General features: G+C 38.7%; 2 protein-coding genes across 9 annotated transcripts in view; both read left to right on the top strand.

Moving 5' to 3' along the window:
• Positions 1-17610, top strand: part of LOC117337600 (anoctamin-10-like) — a 64268-nt gene that overhangs the window by 20610 nt on the left and 26048 nt on the right. For all 8 annotated transcript variants that reach the window (XM_033898654.1, XM_033898652.1, XM_033898653.1 and 5 more), the window contains 5 exons: positions 1438-1573; positions 1954-2091; positions 3460-3582; positions 4506-4939; positions 6289-6430. In XM_033898654.1, the coding sequence (XP_033754545.1) occupies positions 1438-1573; positions 1954-2091; positions 3460-3582; positions 4506-4939; positions 6289-6430 (973 nt within the window). The remainder of the gene's footprint in view (positions 1-1437; positions 1574-1953; positions 2092-3459; positions 3583-4505; positions 4940-6288; positions 6431-17610) is intronic.
• Positions 7815-12303, top strand: LOC117337602. The gene is made up of 2 exons (XM_033898658.1): positions 7815-8561; positions 10892-12303. Exons 1-2 carry the CDS (start codon positions 7937-7939, stop codon positions 11971-11973), a joined length of 1707 nt encoding a protein of 568 aa, XP_033754549.1. The 5' UTR covers positions 7815-7936; the 3' UTR covers positions 11974-12303.

Here is a 17610-nt window from a genome sequence, read left to right as displayed (position 1 = left end):
GCAATTTTTTTATGTTGATACTACCTTGTACAACATTTGCCCACTAGGTGGCAGCACTTTCATGTTGATAATACCTTTTACATGTATAATGATTATCCACCAGGTGGCACCTTTTTATGTTGACAATAATATACCTTATACAATGTTTGTCCACTAGGTTGGGCACTTTATATCATTAATACCTTGTAAAATGTTTGCCCACTAGATGGCATCACTTTATGTCATTGATACTTTGTAAAATTAACATGTCCATTAGGTAGCGGCTAGCATGTACGTTAATACGCCATTTTGTTATTTTTCATCTAGGTTAAACATCATGTTACGTTTGTCCCCTAGAGTGCAGCACTTCTTCGAATTCAAAAATGCATCATATATCATCCTGTAGGCATGTGCCAGTAGGTTGTAGCTCTGAGTCCACTATATGATAATAGATAGTACATTTATAAACAAATTTATCATCAAATGAAATTTGTGTGCAGTAAGAATTCCTTCAAGCGTCATTGCTATCAAGCTAACTATAGCTATGACATATCAAATCAGTGTTAGTATAGTACTTACCATAAAAGCACTGTATTTACAATAACCTTAATCTTGCTGCAGTACATTCCATCCCATCTACCCAGCCTATGTTACCATGGAAACTAACATGTCCTTGATAATTAAAATATTGCATATTGCATGTAATGAAAATTCTCTGTAGAACTTTTATGTACCTTAGGTATGTTTTTTAAGCAAATGTTTATGATATTTGTGAATACATTTTGTATACCAGGTATATACTATCCAGTCTGTAGTCCATTTGTGATCAAATTTTATCTGAAACATTAATACTGGGCTATAAAAAAGTGATAAAATATTGTGGAAAAGACATGATCTGCTCCTTAAATTCTTTTTTCTTCAGAAAAACTTCAATATTCTAATTATGGAGTTGACTGTGATATTTTTGGAAGCAATTCATGAAGTGGTTAGACAATGTTGATGTATTGTATGAACTCTGATTGGATAAGCCATTTCAATGAATTTTTATTTTCACCATTACAGATATATACTGTTCTTTTTCAGTATTTTCTTAACAGGAATTGTGTTATTTTTTTTCTGTATTTTTAATAATGAATGTAAGACTGTCCTTCTGTGATGGTTTGATGAACATTTTTTTCTAAAGCAGAAAAAACAAAAATTCCATGAGCATCACTACATCACTACAGGCCATATGGGCATCTTGTTTATCACCAGAAGGGGAGTGCTAGAACATAATTTTCTGTATGACTAATTTCATAATATTACTGATATGTCCTTCTCTGAACCCTCTACCACATCCCCATCAACCCATCAAACGAAAAAAAAAAAAAAAAAATAGGAATAGAAATGTACTTTAATTATTTATTCATATTTGTACTACCAAGGGGTTTATATTAATACTGATTTTATCATTCACAGGAAACCGTTTTGTATGTAGGGGGCAGCACTGAGCGGTTGCTTTGGGCAGCAGACATGATGGATATAAAGAAGGAATATTGTGATGGCTACTATCGGGAGTTTTCTGTCGATGATGTTTCAAACTTCAGAGGATCCAGTAAGTTGTTTTGATATCAATGAAAATAGTACAATGTTGAGTCTTTAGGTAAGCCCTTGAGATATTTTTTTCTCGCTATGTTTACAGATTTTTCCAAGTAGACATATTTTCTTGTCAGCTTGTGTTTGTTTTGTGGCTGAATAGATTATTCCTCCAATTTTTATACTATCATCCAAAAAATGTAAGACTATTTCATTATTCTGAAGTCTGAACTCATGCTTTTCCTATGGGACCTGCTCACATCTCTTGGCGTTCAAGACTTGGCAGATTACATCGCTGCAATAATGAAAATAACTAATATTAAAATCTGACCTCAGAGATTAGGCTAGCTGTGTACAGAGGAAGCATTGAAGGTAACTCATTATGAAATATTTTTACAGAGGACTTGGACAATTTCTTGACAATGAGCGAAAAGCAGAAAATCATACTCCATGAACTAGAAGTGATCAAGGCCACCGATGATGACTCAGCTATACCAGGCTACGACAGAGTCCGACTGTATTCTGGAAACAGTGTCCGTAAGTAGGACTCCGGGCCAATACCAGCAGACATAGATCTATCCCACAGGAGAAATACAGATATTAAAAACATCCACCCCTACGGGTACTGGAGAAAATGTGTCTTATTAGTCCCCAACTGGAACCAGATGATGGACTGTAGCTTTACACTGTGTCTGTCCATCCTGTATATCTAGTCCGCGCTCTATCTCCTACACTATAACTTGTCACATGGAACTTTATACTTGGGGTATTGGGTTACCTAGGTGAGGCATTGTTTCATGTATCGTGTATAATTGTTTAAGGTAAGCGCCAACTGGTTTAGGTCTCACACAACTAATTATTACACTATATGCTATTACCAATGACTCCATCACCTCAGCCGCTCATTTGAAGTTCAAATGTTGTGAAATTGATATCAAATTAAAGTTTGAAGATTTCCCTACCAGAAAAATGATGTTATTGGATAGGTCAAATAGCATATAAGAGCACACCAGTTCTTGGAAGACAGTAACCCTGATATTTACAGTGGACAGGGGAACCCCCACCTGGGGAATCGCCTTTTTAGCTCACCGGTTACGAGTAACCGAGAGCTAATGCTGTCACCCCGGTGTTGTCATCGGCATCCCACCCCAAAACTTTTTTTGGGGTAAGGTTTTGGAAAGCTTGTAAGTCCAAAAGTATACACCTCTTGGGATTTTTTCGCATTTTACCATTTTGTGGACTTACTTTTTTGTCACCAAAACTCACTTTAAAGATTTGGGGGTAAGTCCAAAAGTATACACCTGTCACCTTCTAATTTGGTGTATACATTCATTAGAGATCCAGGAGTGATGTTATGGCACAATCATGCAGAAAAAATTTGTGATTTTTTTTGGCATTTTACCATTTAGTGGACTTACTTTTTTTGACACAAAAACCCACTTTAAAGATTTTAGGGGTTAGTTTTGGAAAGCTTGTAAGTCCACACCCTTCTTATTTGGTTTATACATCCATCAGAGGTCTAAGAGCAATATTATGTGACATACAATTTCACAATGACATGCTTATACATACATAAAAAATGAATGCATAGTGTGATTGTTGCCGCCAGTGAGCTTTCGCAATCATTGATATTGCACTTGTTACACCTGGAATCCTACATCTTTCTATTTATACCAGGAGTGTATATTTTTGATTTCTATAATCTCAAGACCCTACTCTTTATTCTCGCATATAAGAAATACATTTTCTTCAGGGACTTGGCTCAGGTGAAACACCAGCTGTTTGGCTGAATTAGTTGTGAGATACCTTAAAAAAATGGTAGTTATTGCCCTTTGCTTTTCTACATTATTATGGATCTATCGTCTTGCACAATGCTGATCTAGGACTTTTTTTTAATGATTGCAGTAAAGAAGTATGTGAGTAATGGAATCATTGCCAAGATGTACCCACTTCACGATGAAGAAGAGATCAAGCGTCTGGGGGCCGAGTGGTACCAGCTCAAACAGTTTGCCAAAGAACAACCCATTCGTAAGTGAACTTTGGTTTTATTACGATCAATGCCAGCTCATCTGTTTGTCTCCCACGGGTGACATCAGTGAAAGTATGTAAAAAAAATGGTTATTAATCAGTTTCTATTAAATAAATGTTAGTTAAATTTGGGAGGGGCCGCGGTGGACGAGTGGTTAAGGTGTCCTGACACTTTATCACTAGCCCTCCACCACTGGGTTGCGAGTTCGAAACCTACATGGGGCAGTTGCCTGGTACTGACCGTGGTCAGTGGTTTTTTTTCTGGATATTCCGGCTTTCCTCCACCTACAAATCCAGGCACGTCCTTAAATGACCCTGGCTGTAAATAGGACGTTAAACAAAAATAAACCATAAACCAAAGTTAAATTTGGTAAAGAGAACTATCATCTGACTGTGGAAGATGAGTTTTGGCCAGATTAGACCAGTTGTTAGAACTCAGTTTATAATGTGGTGCCTATTCTGCCATCATATAAGATGGTGTGCTATTTAGATTGCCCTTCATCAGTGGTCTCTGGTCCGTCATATGTCCTACGTCCTGAAGCTGTTCTTGTATTCACTTTTTCTTGAAAAGTTCTCTAAGAATCTTTCTGAAATCCACAATTTTTCCGAAATTTCATATAAAAGATGACATTATGAAATTGATTAGGGAAACAGAATGGTAGACAGGTAGCGATGTTGGATTTTAACAGTTAAAGTTTGTTAATACTATTTCTCATGGATCGAGATCCCTCTGTGATCTCTTTATCAAAATTAAAATTTAGTATCTTTGAGCTGAAATACAAAAAATATTAAATGTTTCAAAAATATATTGAATATTTCAGATTTTGTACTTGATACATTTGAAATAACATAACATATCAAAGTTGAAATACAACAAATATTGAGTAATTCAGAATTTGTATTTTGACTGCCTTTTCTTTCAGACCATATTCGCGAATACTTTGGAGAGAAAATTGGCATGTACTTCGCTTTCCTTGGTTTCTATACCATTGCTCTCATCCCGCCCGCCTTCATAGGAATACTTTATCTTATCACATCATGGAAAAGCATGTACCGGGAGGCCATCTTTGCTGTCTTCAATCTCATCTGGGCTACAATATTCCTGGAGGCATGGAAACGCTACTGCTCGGAGTTGTCGTTTAAGTGGGGACAGGCTCAGGACGTGGAACTTAATCGTTCGCAAGAGCCACGAGCGATGTACCATGGAACCATGGATAAAAACCCTGTGACTGGAAAGCCGGAGCCACACTATCCAAAGTACAAACGTTCTCTGAGGTTTTACGGAGTTACGGTCCCTGTCATTGGATTCTGTCTCTTGGTGGCATTCTATATCATGTTGGGGTACTTTTATTTACAGGTAAGGTTTGTTGTTGAGTCAGTGTTGACAAATTTATAGTCCAGTATTTACGTGAGGAAGGCGTTCAGTGGGAGTGAGAGTGGGACGAATGGTTTGCCCGTTGTCAGTATAATGTGACTGGATGGGGTGTCCTGCTGGGTGTCTTCGGTAGTATACTTCAGTGAGGTAGCCCTAAAGTCAGCATCAGTTCCACGCTATCACAAGGCGACAAACACGAATATACCGCAGCCTTCCAAAACATACACATTCACCATACACATGCATCTTGCACGCAGGGGAGGACGTTCTTAAATGACTTTAGCAATATCTATCTTATCTTAAAACATTCATTTTGTCTGTTTTAGAAATTTTGTTTTGCTTAAATGATGTATCTGTATAATTGTGCAATTTAAAATCTTGAATGTTTTTTGATAACATTACAATCAGATAATTACTTTTGATATTACATGTAGTTAGAATGGGAGGATGGGTCGGGGGATACAAACAAACTTCGGAATTCAGAATGGAAAACAAAAAGCAATCGTGGTCTGGGAATACAATGTGAAAGAATCTATATTATTTTGTTCTAAATAAATCTATATTATTTTGTTCTATATAAATCTATATTATTTTGTTTTATATAAATCTATATCATTTTGTTCTATATCAATCTATTATTTTGTTTTATATAAATCTATATAATTTTGTTCTATATAAATCTATATTATTTTGTTCTGTATAATCTATATTATTTTGTTCTATATAAATCTATATTATTTTGTTTTATATAAATCTATATTATTTTGTTTTATATAAATCTATATTATTTTGTTCTATATAAATATATCTTATTTTGTTCTTTATAAATCCATATTATTTTGTTCTATATAAATGTATATTATTTTGTTCTATATAAATGTATATTATTTTGTTTTATATAAATCTGTATTATTTTGTTCTATATAAATCTATATTATTTTGTTCTATATAAATCTATATTATTTTGTTTTATATAAATCTATATTATTTTGTTCTATATAAATCTATATTATTTTGTTCTATATAAATCTATATTATTTTGTTCTATATAAATCTATATTATTTTGTTTTATATAAATCTATATTATTTTGTTCTATATAAATATATCTTATTTTGTTCTTTATAAATCTATATTATTTTCTATATAAATCCATATTATTTTGTTCTATATAAATCTATATTATTTTCTATATAAATCCATATTATTTTGTTCTATATAAATCCATATTATTTTGTTCTATATAAATCTATATTATTTTGTTCTGTATAAAATCTATATTATTTTGTTCTATTTAAATCTATATTTTGTTTACTTCATACATTTATTCAGGCGTGGGCTGATGAGGTGTACGCCAAGGACAAGACATGGCTGAATATGTCACTACTACATATGCCTACTGCTATCTATGCTGTTATCATTGGTGTTGTCAACAATTTCTACAGAAAGATCGCCAAAATACTCAACGATTTCGGTATGCGTAATTTATCTTCTTATTACTACAACATGACATTCTAGAGTATATGCAAAATTAATATACAGTCAAACTTCGATGTTTCGAAGTTCAAGGGACTAACAGAAAAACTTCGATACAGCGGGACTTCGAATTATTCATGGTTGACAATAGATCGATAATGACCATATCTTTTAACGTTACATGTCCTCAGTGTCTTCGTGTTGATCGTCGCCTGTCAGGCTCACATCGAAAAGTTTAGTTAATTTATACCTCAAACACAACAAAATTAAAAAATTCTTTCATTAATTATACCTAAGCATTTTATTAATTAAACAAAATATGCATCGGTTACAGAACACTTATATCGCGTTTAACAGATAAAACAAAAGAAGTACAATGCACACTTACGTAAGTCGTTAGGCTTTTCTGCTAAAGACACGTGCGTTTACGTTATGTGCATATAAAATACGGAATGCCGATCGGTTGGAGAATGCATGATTGAATGACAAATAATCGATTTACTTGGACATTTATGTATAAGTTTGAAACGTGACACTTTGAATATGAGTGGAGCCATCGCTAATTGTTTGTGTTTAAAATTGGTCCGGTTGTTTAACAGTTCCGTAAAATTTACTCACTGAACGCTGATTTCAATGGCGGCGGAGATTATCAGAGACGACTACCGAAATGTTTTACCGGAGTGATTAAATGTCATGGCTTCTAAATACACTTTTTTATCTATCAATTTGGTCTGATTATTAATAAACCCCATGACCGGGAGTGACAACACACGCTATCGTTATCCCTATTGTCAGTCAGGGCATTTGGGGGAGAGGTGTGAAATCTTGCCGCAGGGGTCACGACAAACACCTGTCCAGTGGTCAGTACAGGTAAATTTTTTGTTCGAATCATGAGATGTCAATTACCTATAATATCATAGCTAACGGGCCATGAAAAAAGTTCGATACATCGAAAACTTCGATTTATAAAAATTCGAATCATACATAGTTTCGTTAGTAGTGTTATATAGTGAGAAAATTCGGGACCAAGCAAAAAGTTCGATACAGCGAGAAATTCGAATCAACGAAGTTCGAATCATCGAGGTTTGACTGTACTTGATATTATAAATTTATGTGTTATACATAAATGCTGTTTATGAACTAAGACGATCTGTTGCTAATATCTACGATCCTTGTATCATGTATGTATAGTAGTAAGATAGTTAGTAGTAATAGCAGAGGATACATAGTGATTGGTCAGCTTGATAGCAAGTACGTGATTGGTCAGTCCAGTCACGTGATTGGTCATTCTCTTCAGCAGTTTTTTCGGTGAAGATAGAAGTTTTGCGAAAAAATTATTATTGCCACTTTTCTTGTGTTTATGAACGTATTTCACATCACGAGTTACACTAGTTACACTGAAGTGTTTGTAGTGTCTTCGACGAGTGCCTAGAGGAGTTACGATGCTAATTTGTGCATAATGGAAATTAACGTAATTACACCAGTTTGCAGAAGTGCATAAACAATGGCCGGACGATCGCGACGCGCTAACAAAAGACTCAGTACGGAGCAGTTGTATGATATGGAAAATCCAAACAATTGGACCGTGGGTGTTCTACGACAAAAACTGCAAGACATGGGTATTTGGACACCTTCATCCATGTCTAAAGCAAATCTCAAAATATTGTTCATCGAAAATTCTAAACAAAGGGAGGACTCGCAGTCGTCAAACGCATCGGTTTCGACAAATAATCGGCCAAGTGGTAATGTACCGGTTGCACGAACAGGAATAACACAACCTGATACGAACAATGTTACACAACCAGATACGAACAATGTTGGGGCAAATGACGATAATTCTAGATCTGTGTACGAAAATTCTAGAGACTATACTGTAACTCGGGCGGAAGTGCGTGTAGCAGATGGTAGTGACAGCGTTGCGCGCGCATCCAATATGGCGGCGCCCATTACAAATTCACTTGAGCAACTACAGGCCACGGTAAACCTGTTACTGCAGCGAGATTTGGAGCGTAATACGACAAGCAAAGATAATGCAGACAACTCCAACAAGCTAGACGCGGCGATGAACCTATTACAGGGAAACAATACGGCGACAGACCAACTGGGGAGACGAGAAATCTTAACCACAGGTGCGTACTCACATGCGTCGTATGGCATACCCCCCGACTCCCTGCCTCCCATGGATATTATGTCAGACAATGTTAGAAAGCAGATATTGGAAGGTAGGGATGTTAATTTAGCTTCATTACTCATCCCGGATTTCGATGTGGCTCGAGACAGGGTAGTACATACTGAGGGGGTCCAGCTGAATATCAAAGCCCCAACAGACCCACGTCTCTGCAAAACTTTAACAATTAGTGAATTCATCACCGCTTTTAATAAATATAAGCGTGTTATGTGTGACAGACATCCAAACCGGCGCATAGAATTGGATCGATATGAGGAGAATATCATAGAAATCCACAACTTATATGGCTCAAAATTTTATGAATATCATAAGTTTTTTTCGGCCAGAAGTGCATATGCCCTGCATCATCTAAATCTCAAAGTGGACTGGTCCTTGAAAGACAATCAACTCCTCTCTATGTTAATGGCAGGGGCCAAAACTTTGGCTTGTTCCTGTGGCTCTAGTGCACACACACAGCCATTTTGTCCAGGGCTACAAGGAAACCAGCAATCCAAACTACCCGTATCCAACAATATACACAGTCAATCAGCTAAAGGGGACCAGGATAGATATGGGAGAACAAGAGTGGTTGTGGAAGGATTAGAACTGTGTAATAATTTTAACAATGGCAAATGTGTCAGAGCTGTGTGTCGGTACAGTCATGCCTGTAAAAATTGTAAGAATGGAGCACATCCAGCTGTGGCCTGCCCACTAAAGAAGAGGTGACTGGAGAGTTCAGAAATTCCAATTACAGTAACCACACCTATCAACGTGGTCAATTTGAGAGCAGAACTTTCTAATCACCCTGATCAAGATTGGGTCAAATATCTGTGCTCTGGACTAGAACAAGGTTTCGATACAAAGATAAGACCGTGTGTAGAACTTCAAAATAAGGAATGTAAAAATTTGAAATCAGCCTTAATGGAAGAATCAACAGTGACAGACTTAATTCAACAAGAAATTAAAAAAGGCTTTCTATCAGGACCATTTCAAATACCACCATTTAAACAGTATCGTGTTAGTCCTATCGGGCTTGCGACCGGTAAATATTCTGGCAAAAAGAGGTTAATTGTGGATTTGTCTGCCCCGCATGAAGATGAGAACAACCCCAGTGTTAATGAACTTATCAATAAAGAGGAGTGTTCTCTTTCTTATGTACGTATCGAGGATGCTATCGATATCATAAAGAAAATAGGACCTGGTGCAGTGATGTGCAAAACAGACATATCCGATGCATTTAAATTGATACCTATACAGCCATCACAATGGCATCTTTTCTGTGTTAAGTGGGACAATCAGTATTATTACTACAAGCGCTTAGCCTTCGGATGTAGGTCCAGCCCTAAAATATTTGACAATCTATCACTAGCTATTTGTTGGATAGCAAGTGAAAATTACAAGGTGCGGAATATCTTGCATCTTCTAGATGACTTTATAACTATCAATTCACCAAAGGTAGATGGCAAGCTCACCATGGATACTTTATTGCACATATTTGAGACTTTAGAAATTCCTCTGGCGTCTCACAAAACTGAAGGTCCTTGCTGTGAGGTGGAATATTTAGGAATTGTGTTAGATTCAGTAAAGATGGAAGCTAGATTGCCTGTTGTTAAACTTGAGAGGTTACTTCAGATGTTGAAAGAATTCGACGGAAGAAAATCACTGACAAAGTTAGAGTTGTTGCAGTTACTTGGGCATTTAAATTTTGCTTCGCGTGTGGTTCCTGTGGGGAAGTCTTTCATCTCTTACCTGATCACACTTTCGACAACAGTAACTTCTATGAGACATCATGTCAGACTGAATTTTGATTGTCGAGAAGATATCCATATGTGGATCTACTTTCTGACACATTGGAACGGGATCTCTCTTTTTCGTGATTCCAATATATCACAGGCAGCAGACATGGAACTGTATACGGACGCTTCGGCCACTTTAGGTTTTGGAGGATACTTCCAGGGGAAATGGTTTTCTTCGGAATGGCCAGTTAACCTACAACTGCACGGCAAACAGTCTAAAAAGGCTAGCTCAGTGTCTATAGCATACAGAGAGCTTTATCCTATAGTAGTAGCTTGCATTCTGTGGGGCCGTTATTGGGAGAGGAAACAAGTGTTATTCTGGTGTGACAATATAGCTACGGTAGATATTATAAACAAAGGTAGATCTAAAGCCCTGAATATGATGCCGCTTATGAGGAAATTGACTTTATGTGCTGCTCAGAACAATTTTACTGTATTAGCTAGGCATATACCGGGTGTACATAATGACATTGCTGACGCCTTGTCTCGTTTGCAGATGACCCGTTTCAAGAAACTCGCCCCTGGTGCAGATCAGTTTCCATACAGAGTCCCACCTATGGAGGAGGTGTTATGGAGCTCGAAGCAGTAGTACAGTCTTTGTGGAGCAGTTCAGTGGCACAACGCACAAAGGCAGCATATGAAACAGGATTTAGAACATATCTCAATTTCCTGTTAATGCAGGGAATCGTTGCTGTTATTTTACCACAGCAAGCCCCTCCAGTCACAGAACAACTACTAGTCTTGTTTGTTGCCTATTGTTACCAGGTGTTAAAACTGAGTTATACCACAATTAAATTATACATGTGTGGCATCAAATACATGTGCATGCAGTTCAGTAACTGTCCAGAGTTTTTCAACAAATCTCAAGTTTCCCCTCGACTTACAGTAGTCCTCAATGGTGTTAAGAAAGCACAGGGATGTACAACAAAAACAAGACTTCCTATTACAGCTGACATTCTAGCACAGCTTTGTGCTAAATGGAAACAAGGTTTTCTTGGAGAGTTCACCGATCTTCTTATGGAAACAGTATGTACAGTAGCCTTTTTCGGATTCCTTAGGTGCGGTGAATTCACGTGTACACAGAAGTTTGATCCCAGGGTAAATTTATGTTTAGGTGATGTGTGTATTAAGGATGATCATATTGAAGTGCACTTGAAATCGTCAAAAACAGACCCTTTCCGTAAAGGGGTAAATGTGTGTTTATTCAAAACAAAGAAAAGTATATGTCCATTTGACAGTATATCTAGGTACCTCAGTGTGCGAAATGTTTCAACTGCTCATCCACGTGATCAACCATTTTTTGTTACCAACAAGCTTAAGGACAATGCAGCTTTAACACGAACTATATTTATAGGTTATTTGAAAGACACACTGACAGCTATAGGGTTAGACCCTGAACTCTACAACGGACATTCGTTCCGCATCGGGGCAGCCACATCAGCAGCCTCTAGTAATGTACAGGACCACTTAATTAAGACTTTAGGACGTTGGTCGAGTGATACATACTGTAGATACATTCGTACCCCTAGACACACCTTAAAAAATGCACAACATGCCATGGCCAAGACTATACATTGATTGCTGTATCTCAACAATACAGTCCAGTGAAGTTATGATAGCAAACAGGCGTTACATAATTTGTTTTAGTGGTGACCGCAGTTGCCATCCCTTAGTATTAGTTAGTGGTGACCGCAGTTGCCAGCCCTTATGATATAGTTAGTGGTGACCGCAGTTGCCAGTTTTCGTTTAATTTGATTTAGTTGTTGTTATAATGCATAGGGTGACCGCAGTTGCCAGTCCTTATTTATAGTGGTGACCGCAGTTGCCATTCTTTGTTTATAGGGTGACCGCAGTTGCCAGTCCTTGTTCATATTTTGATAGTGACCGCATGCGCTGTTGCCAGTTCTTGATATAGTGGTGACCGCAGTTGCCGGTCCTTGTTCATATTTTAGTGGTGACCGCAGTTGCCAGTCCTTGTTTATAGTGGTGACCGCAGTTGCCAGTCCTTGATATATGGTGACCGCAGTTGCCAGCCCTTGTTTATAGTGGTGACCGCAGTTGCCGGTCCTTGTTCATATTTTAGTGGTGACCGCAGTTGCCAGTCCTTGTTTATAGTGGTGACCGCAGTTGCCAGTCCTTGATATAGTGGTGACCGCAGTTGCCAGTCCTTGTTATATTTTAGTGGTGACCGCAGTTGCCAGTCCTTGTTTATAGGGTGACCGCAGTTGCCAGTCCTTGATATAGTGGTGACCGCAGTTGCCAGTCCTTGATATAGTGGTGACCGCAGTTGCCAGTCTTCGTTTATAGTGGTGACCGCAGTTGCCAGTCCTTCTTCATAGTTTAGTGGTGACCGCAGTCGCCAGTCCTTATTTTAGTGGTGACCACAGTTGCCAGTCCTTATTCTAATTGTGACCGCAGTTGCCAGTCCTTGTGTATAGTGGTGACCTCAGTTGCCAGTCCTTGTTCATAGTGGGGACCGCAGTTGCCAGTCCTGGTTATATTTTAGTGGTGACCTCAGTTGCCAGTCCTTGTTTATAGTTTAGCGGTGACCGCAGTTGCCAGTCCTGGTTATATTTTAGTGGTGACCGCAGTTGCCACTCCTGGTTTATATTTTAGTGGTGACCGCAGTTGCCAGTCCTGGTTATATTTAGTGGTGACCGCAGTTGCCACTCCTGGTTTATATTTTAGTGGTGACCGCAGTTGCCAGTCCTGGTTTATATTTAGTGGTGACCGCAGTTGCCAGTCCTATTGATGGTTTAGTGGTGACCGCAGTTACCAGCCCTTACTCTTAGTTTAGTGGTGACCGCAGTTGCCAGCCCTTACTCTTAGTTTAGTGGTGACCGCAGTTGCCATCCCTTACTCTTAGTTTAGTGGTGACCGCAGTTACCAGCCCTTACTCTTAGTTTAGTGGTGACCGCAGTTACCAGCCCTTGTAGATAGTAAGTGGTGACCGCAGTTACCAGACCTTATTAATAGTTTAGTGGTGACCGCAGTTGCCAGACCAGACCTTATTGATAGTTTAGTGGTGACCGCAGTTGCCAGACCTTTGATAGTTTAGTGGTGACCGCAGTTGCCATTCCTTATCCGTACTAGAGTTGACCGCAGTCCTCAGCCCTTATGGATTGATGGTGTTGTGGTGACCACAGTTACCAGTCCTTATTGATAGTTTCATATGGTGTTAACCGCAGTTGCCAATCCTTTATTATATTAGATTGTGTATTTCTGTTTGGTTGGAACTACAGTATACATTATAAGTAATATATATATATATATATATATGTAGTAAGTATGTATGCTTGTACGATTCCTCTGCAGTTCAATGGCATGTTGAACTTTTGGTTTTAATAATAACATGTACATTATTAACCCTCTAGTATTATTGTATCACCTGACTTGGTCGTCTGTTATAATTATTGTATGTTCAATTAGGTACTTTGTTTGATACTTTATAGCATTATTCTATTCTTGGGGGTATTTCAGCTGTGGTCCATCTTCAATTTGGGCATTTTACATCATTTGTAATTCGTAAGTCCCCCAAGAATTCGTTTATATCTACTAATAAGTTCACTCGACTCAGTTACATGGCCTGGCCAACAGGAACAGCTTTTCTATATATATAGCTACATATACAGTCTACGCTAGCTTAAATTCAGTTTTAGTGTAAATGTATCTATTATAATTATATTGGCCAGGTCATCTACAAGAGAGAGTTAAGCACCACAGCTGTTATAGCCCTTTAGCCCAATGTATTAGTATAATAAATAGTCGTATAACTTCAGTCTGTGTTTGAGTTCTTTGTTCATAAATATAAATTTATGTGTTATACATAAATGCTGTTTATGAACTAAGACGATCTGTTGCTAATATCTACGATCCTTGTATCATGTATGTATAGTAGTAAGATAGTTAGTAGTAATAGCAGAGGATACATAGTGATTGGTCAGCTTGATAGCAAGTACGTGATTGGTCAGTCCAGTCACGTGATTGGTCATTCTCTTCAGCAGTTTTTTCGGTGAAGATAGAAGTTTTGCGAAAAAATTATTACCGCCACCTCCCCACCACACGACCATTTCAGGTGATGCCTGGGGTTATAGCAGCTGTTTTTCTATTCGAAATTCATAAGGCAGTCTAAGTGAGTAAACACTTGCCAGCTGTTTCCGAGCATGGACAAATCGTACCGTTTTTCCCCCTTCCTTATTAAGGGAGTTAGGGTTTATGGCACCCCGCTCTGCAGCAATTAATGATTACCGAGTGGGGCATTTTACATCATTTGTAATTCGTAAGTCCCCCAAGAATTCGTTTATATCTACTAATAAGTTCACTCGACTCAGTTACATGGCCTGGCCAACAGGAACAGCTTTTCTATATATATAGCTACATATACAGTCTACGCTAGCTTAAATTCAGTTTTAGTGTAAATGTATCTATTATAATTATATTGGCCAGGTCATCTACAAGAGAGAGTTAAGCACCACAGCTGTTATAGCCCTTTAGCCCAATGTATTAGTATAATAAATAGTCGTATAACTTCAGTCTGTGTTTGAGTTCTTTGTTCATAAAACACGGGTATAAAATATACATGAGTGGCTCAACAAAATTAATACCAGTATTAACAGACTCCAGTTATTTCAGTCCATATTACAATACTACAGCATAGTATTGTAACATAATAGAACAGCAGAAATCGACATTGATTTTTGAATTTTGAAGTCAACTCGTACATGTTTTACACCTTTGTGTACACATACTGCCCCGGTCATTTGTCTGATGAAGGTGACGGTGTACACCGTACTAGTTGTCTGATGAAGGTGACGGTGTACATACCGTACTAGTTGTCTGATGAAGGTGACGGTGTACATACCGTACTAGTTGTCTGATGAAGGTGACGGTGTACATACCGTACTAGTTGTCTGATGAAGGTGATGGTGTACATACCGTACTAGTTGTCTGATGAAGGTGACGGTGTACATACCGTACTAGTTGTCTGATGAAGGTGATGGTGTACATACCATACTAGTTGTCTGATGAAGGTGACAGTGTACATACCGTACTAGTTGTCTGATGAAGGTGACAGTGTACATACCGTACTAGTCGTCTAATGAAGGTGACGGTGTACACCGTACTAGTTGTCTGATGAAGGTGACAATGTACATACCGTACTAGTTGTCTGATGAAGATGACGGTGTACATACCGTACTAGTTGTCTGATGAAGGTGACAGTGTACATACCGTACTAGTTGTCTGATGAAGGTGACGGTGTACATACCGTACTAGTTGTCTGATGGAGGTGACAGTGTACATACCGTACTAGTTGTCTGATGAAGGTGACAATGTACATACCGTACTAGTTGTCTGATGAAGATGACGGTGTACATACCGTACTAGTTGTCTGATGAAGGTGACAGTGTACATACCGTACTAGTTGTCTGATGAAGATGACGGTGTACACCGTACTAGTTGTCTGATGAAGGTGACAGTGTACATACCGTACTAGTTGTCTGATAAAGGTGACGGTGTACATACCGTACTAGTTGTCTGATGAAGGTGACAGTGTACATACCGTACTAGTTGTCTGATGAAGGTGACAATGTACATACCGTACTAGTTGTCTGATGAAGGTGACGGTGTACATACCGTACTAGTTGTCTGATGAAGGTGACAGTGTACATACCGTACTAGTTGTCTGATGAAGGTGACGGTGTACATACCGTACTAGTTGTCTGATGAAGGTGACAATGTACATACCGTACTAGTTGTCTGATGAAGGTGACGGTGTACATACTGTACTAGTTGTCTGATGAAGGTGACAGTGTACACACCGTACTAGTTGTCTGATGAAGGTGACAGTGTACATACCGTACTAGTTGTCTGATGAAGGTGACAGTGTACATACCGTACTAGTTGTCTGATGAAGGTGACGGTGTACATACCGTACTAGTTGTCTGATGGAGGTGACAGTGTACATACCGTACTAGTTGTCTGATGAAGGTGACGGTGTACACACCGTACTAGTTGTCTGATGAAGGTGACGGTGTACATACCATACTAGTTGTCTGATGTAGGTGACGGTGTACATACCGTACTAGTTGTCTGATGAAGGTGACAGTGTACATACCGTACTAGTTGTCTGATGAAGGTGACGGTGTACATACCGTACTAGTTGTCTGATGAAGGTGACGGTGTACATACCGTACTAGTTGTCTGATGAAGGTGACGGTGTACATACCGTACTAGTTGTCTGATGAAGGTGACAGTGTACATACCGTAGTAGTTGTCTGATGAAGGTGACAATGTACATACCGTACTAGTTGTCTGATGAAGGTGACGGTGTACATACCGTACTAGTTGTCTGATGAAGGTGACGGTGTACATACCGTACTAGTTGTCTGATGAAGGTGACAATGTACATACCGTACTAGTTGTCTGATGAAGGTGACGGTGTACATACCGTACTAGTTGTCTGATGAAGGTGACGGTGTACATACCGTACTAGTTGTCTGATGAAGGTGACGGTGTACATACTGTACTAGTTGTCTGATGAAGGTGACAGTGTACACACCGTACTAGTTGTCTGATGAAGGTGACGGTGTACATACCGTACTAGTTGTCTGATGAAGGTGACGGTGTACATACCGTACTAGTTGTCTGATGAAGGTGACAATGTACATACCGTACTAGTTGTCTGATGAAGGTGACGGTGTACATACTGTACTAGTTGTCTGATGAAGGTGACAGTGTACATACCGTACTAGTTGTCTGATGAAGGTGACAGTGTACATACCGTACTAGTTGTCTGATGAAGGTGACAGTGTACATACCGTACTAGTTGTCTGATGAAGGTGACGGTGTACATACCGTACTAGTTGTCTGATGGAGGTGACAGTGTACATACCGTACTAGTTGTCTGATGAAGGTGACGGTGTACATACCGTACTAGTTGTCTGATGAAGGTGACGGTGTACATACCATACTAGTTGTCTGATGAAGGTGACGGTGTACATACCGTACTAGTTGTCTGATGAAGGTGACAGTGTACATACCGTACTAGTTGTCTGATGAAGGTGACGGTGTACATACCGTACTAGTTGTCTGATGAAGGTGACGGTGTACATACCGTACTAGTTGTCTGATGAAGGTGACGGTGTACATACCGTACTAGTTGTCTGATGAAGGTGACAGTGTACATACCGTACTAGTTGTCTGATGAAGGTGACA

This window comes from Pecten maximus, chromosome 11, assembly GCF_902652985.1.
Source record: "Pecten maximus chromosome 11, xPecMax1.1, whole genome shotgun sequence".
In the NCBI taxonomy this organism is placed as follows: domain Eukaryota; kingdom Metazoa; phylum Mollusca; class Bivalvia; order Pectinida; family Pectinidae; genus Pecten; species Pecten maximus.
The sequence above is the reverse complement of the archived record's forward strand: the minus strand, read 5'-3'. Positions and strand labels throughout refer to the sequence as shown.

Excerpts from the sequence above, each read along its gene's own strand:
- LOC117337602 (XM_033898658.1), top strand. The coding sequence starts at position 7,937 with ATGGCCGGACGATCGCGACGCGCTAACAAAAGACTCAGTACGGAGCAG. Across the intron at positions 8,562-10,891 it reads ACGAGAAATCTTAACCACAG|ATGACCCGTTTCAAGAAACT; the intron begins GTGCGTACTCAC and ends TCTCGTTTGCAG.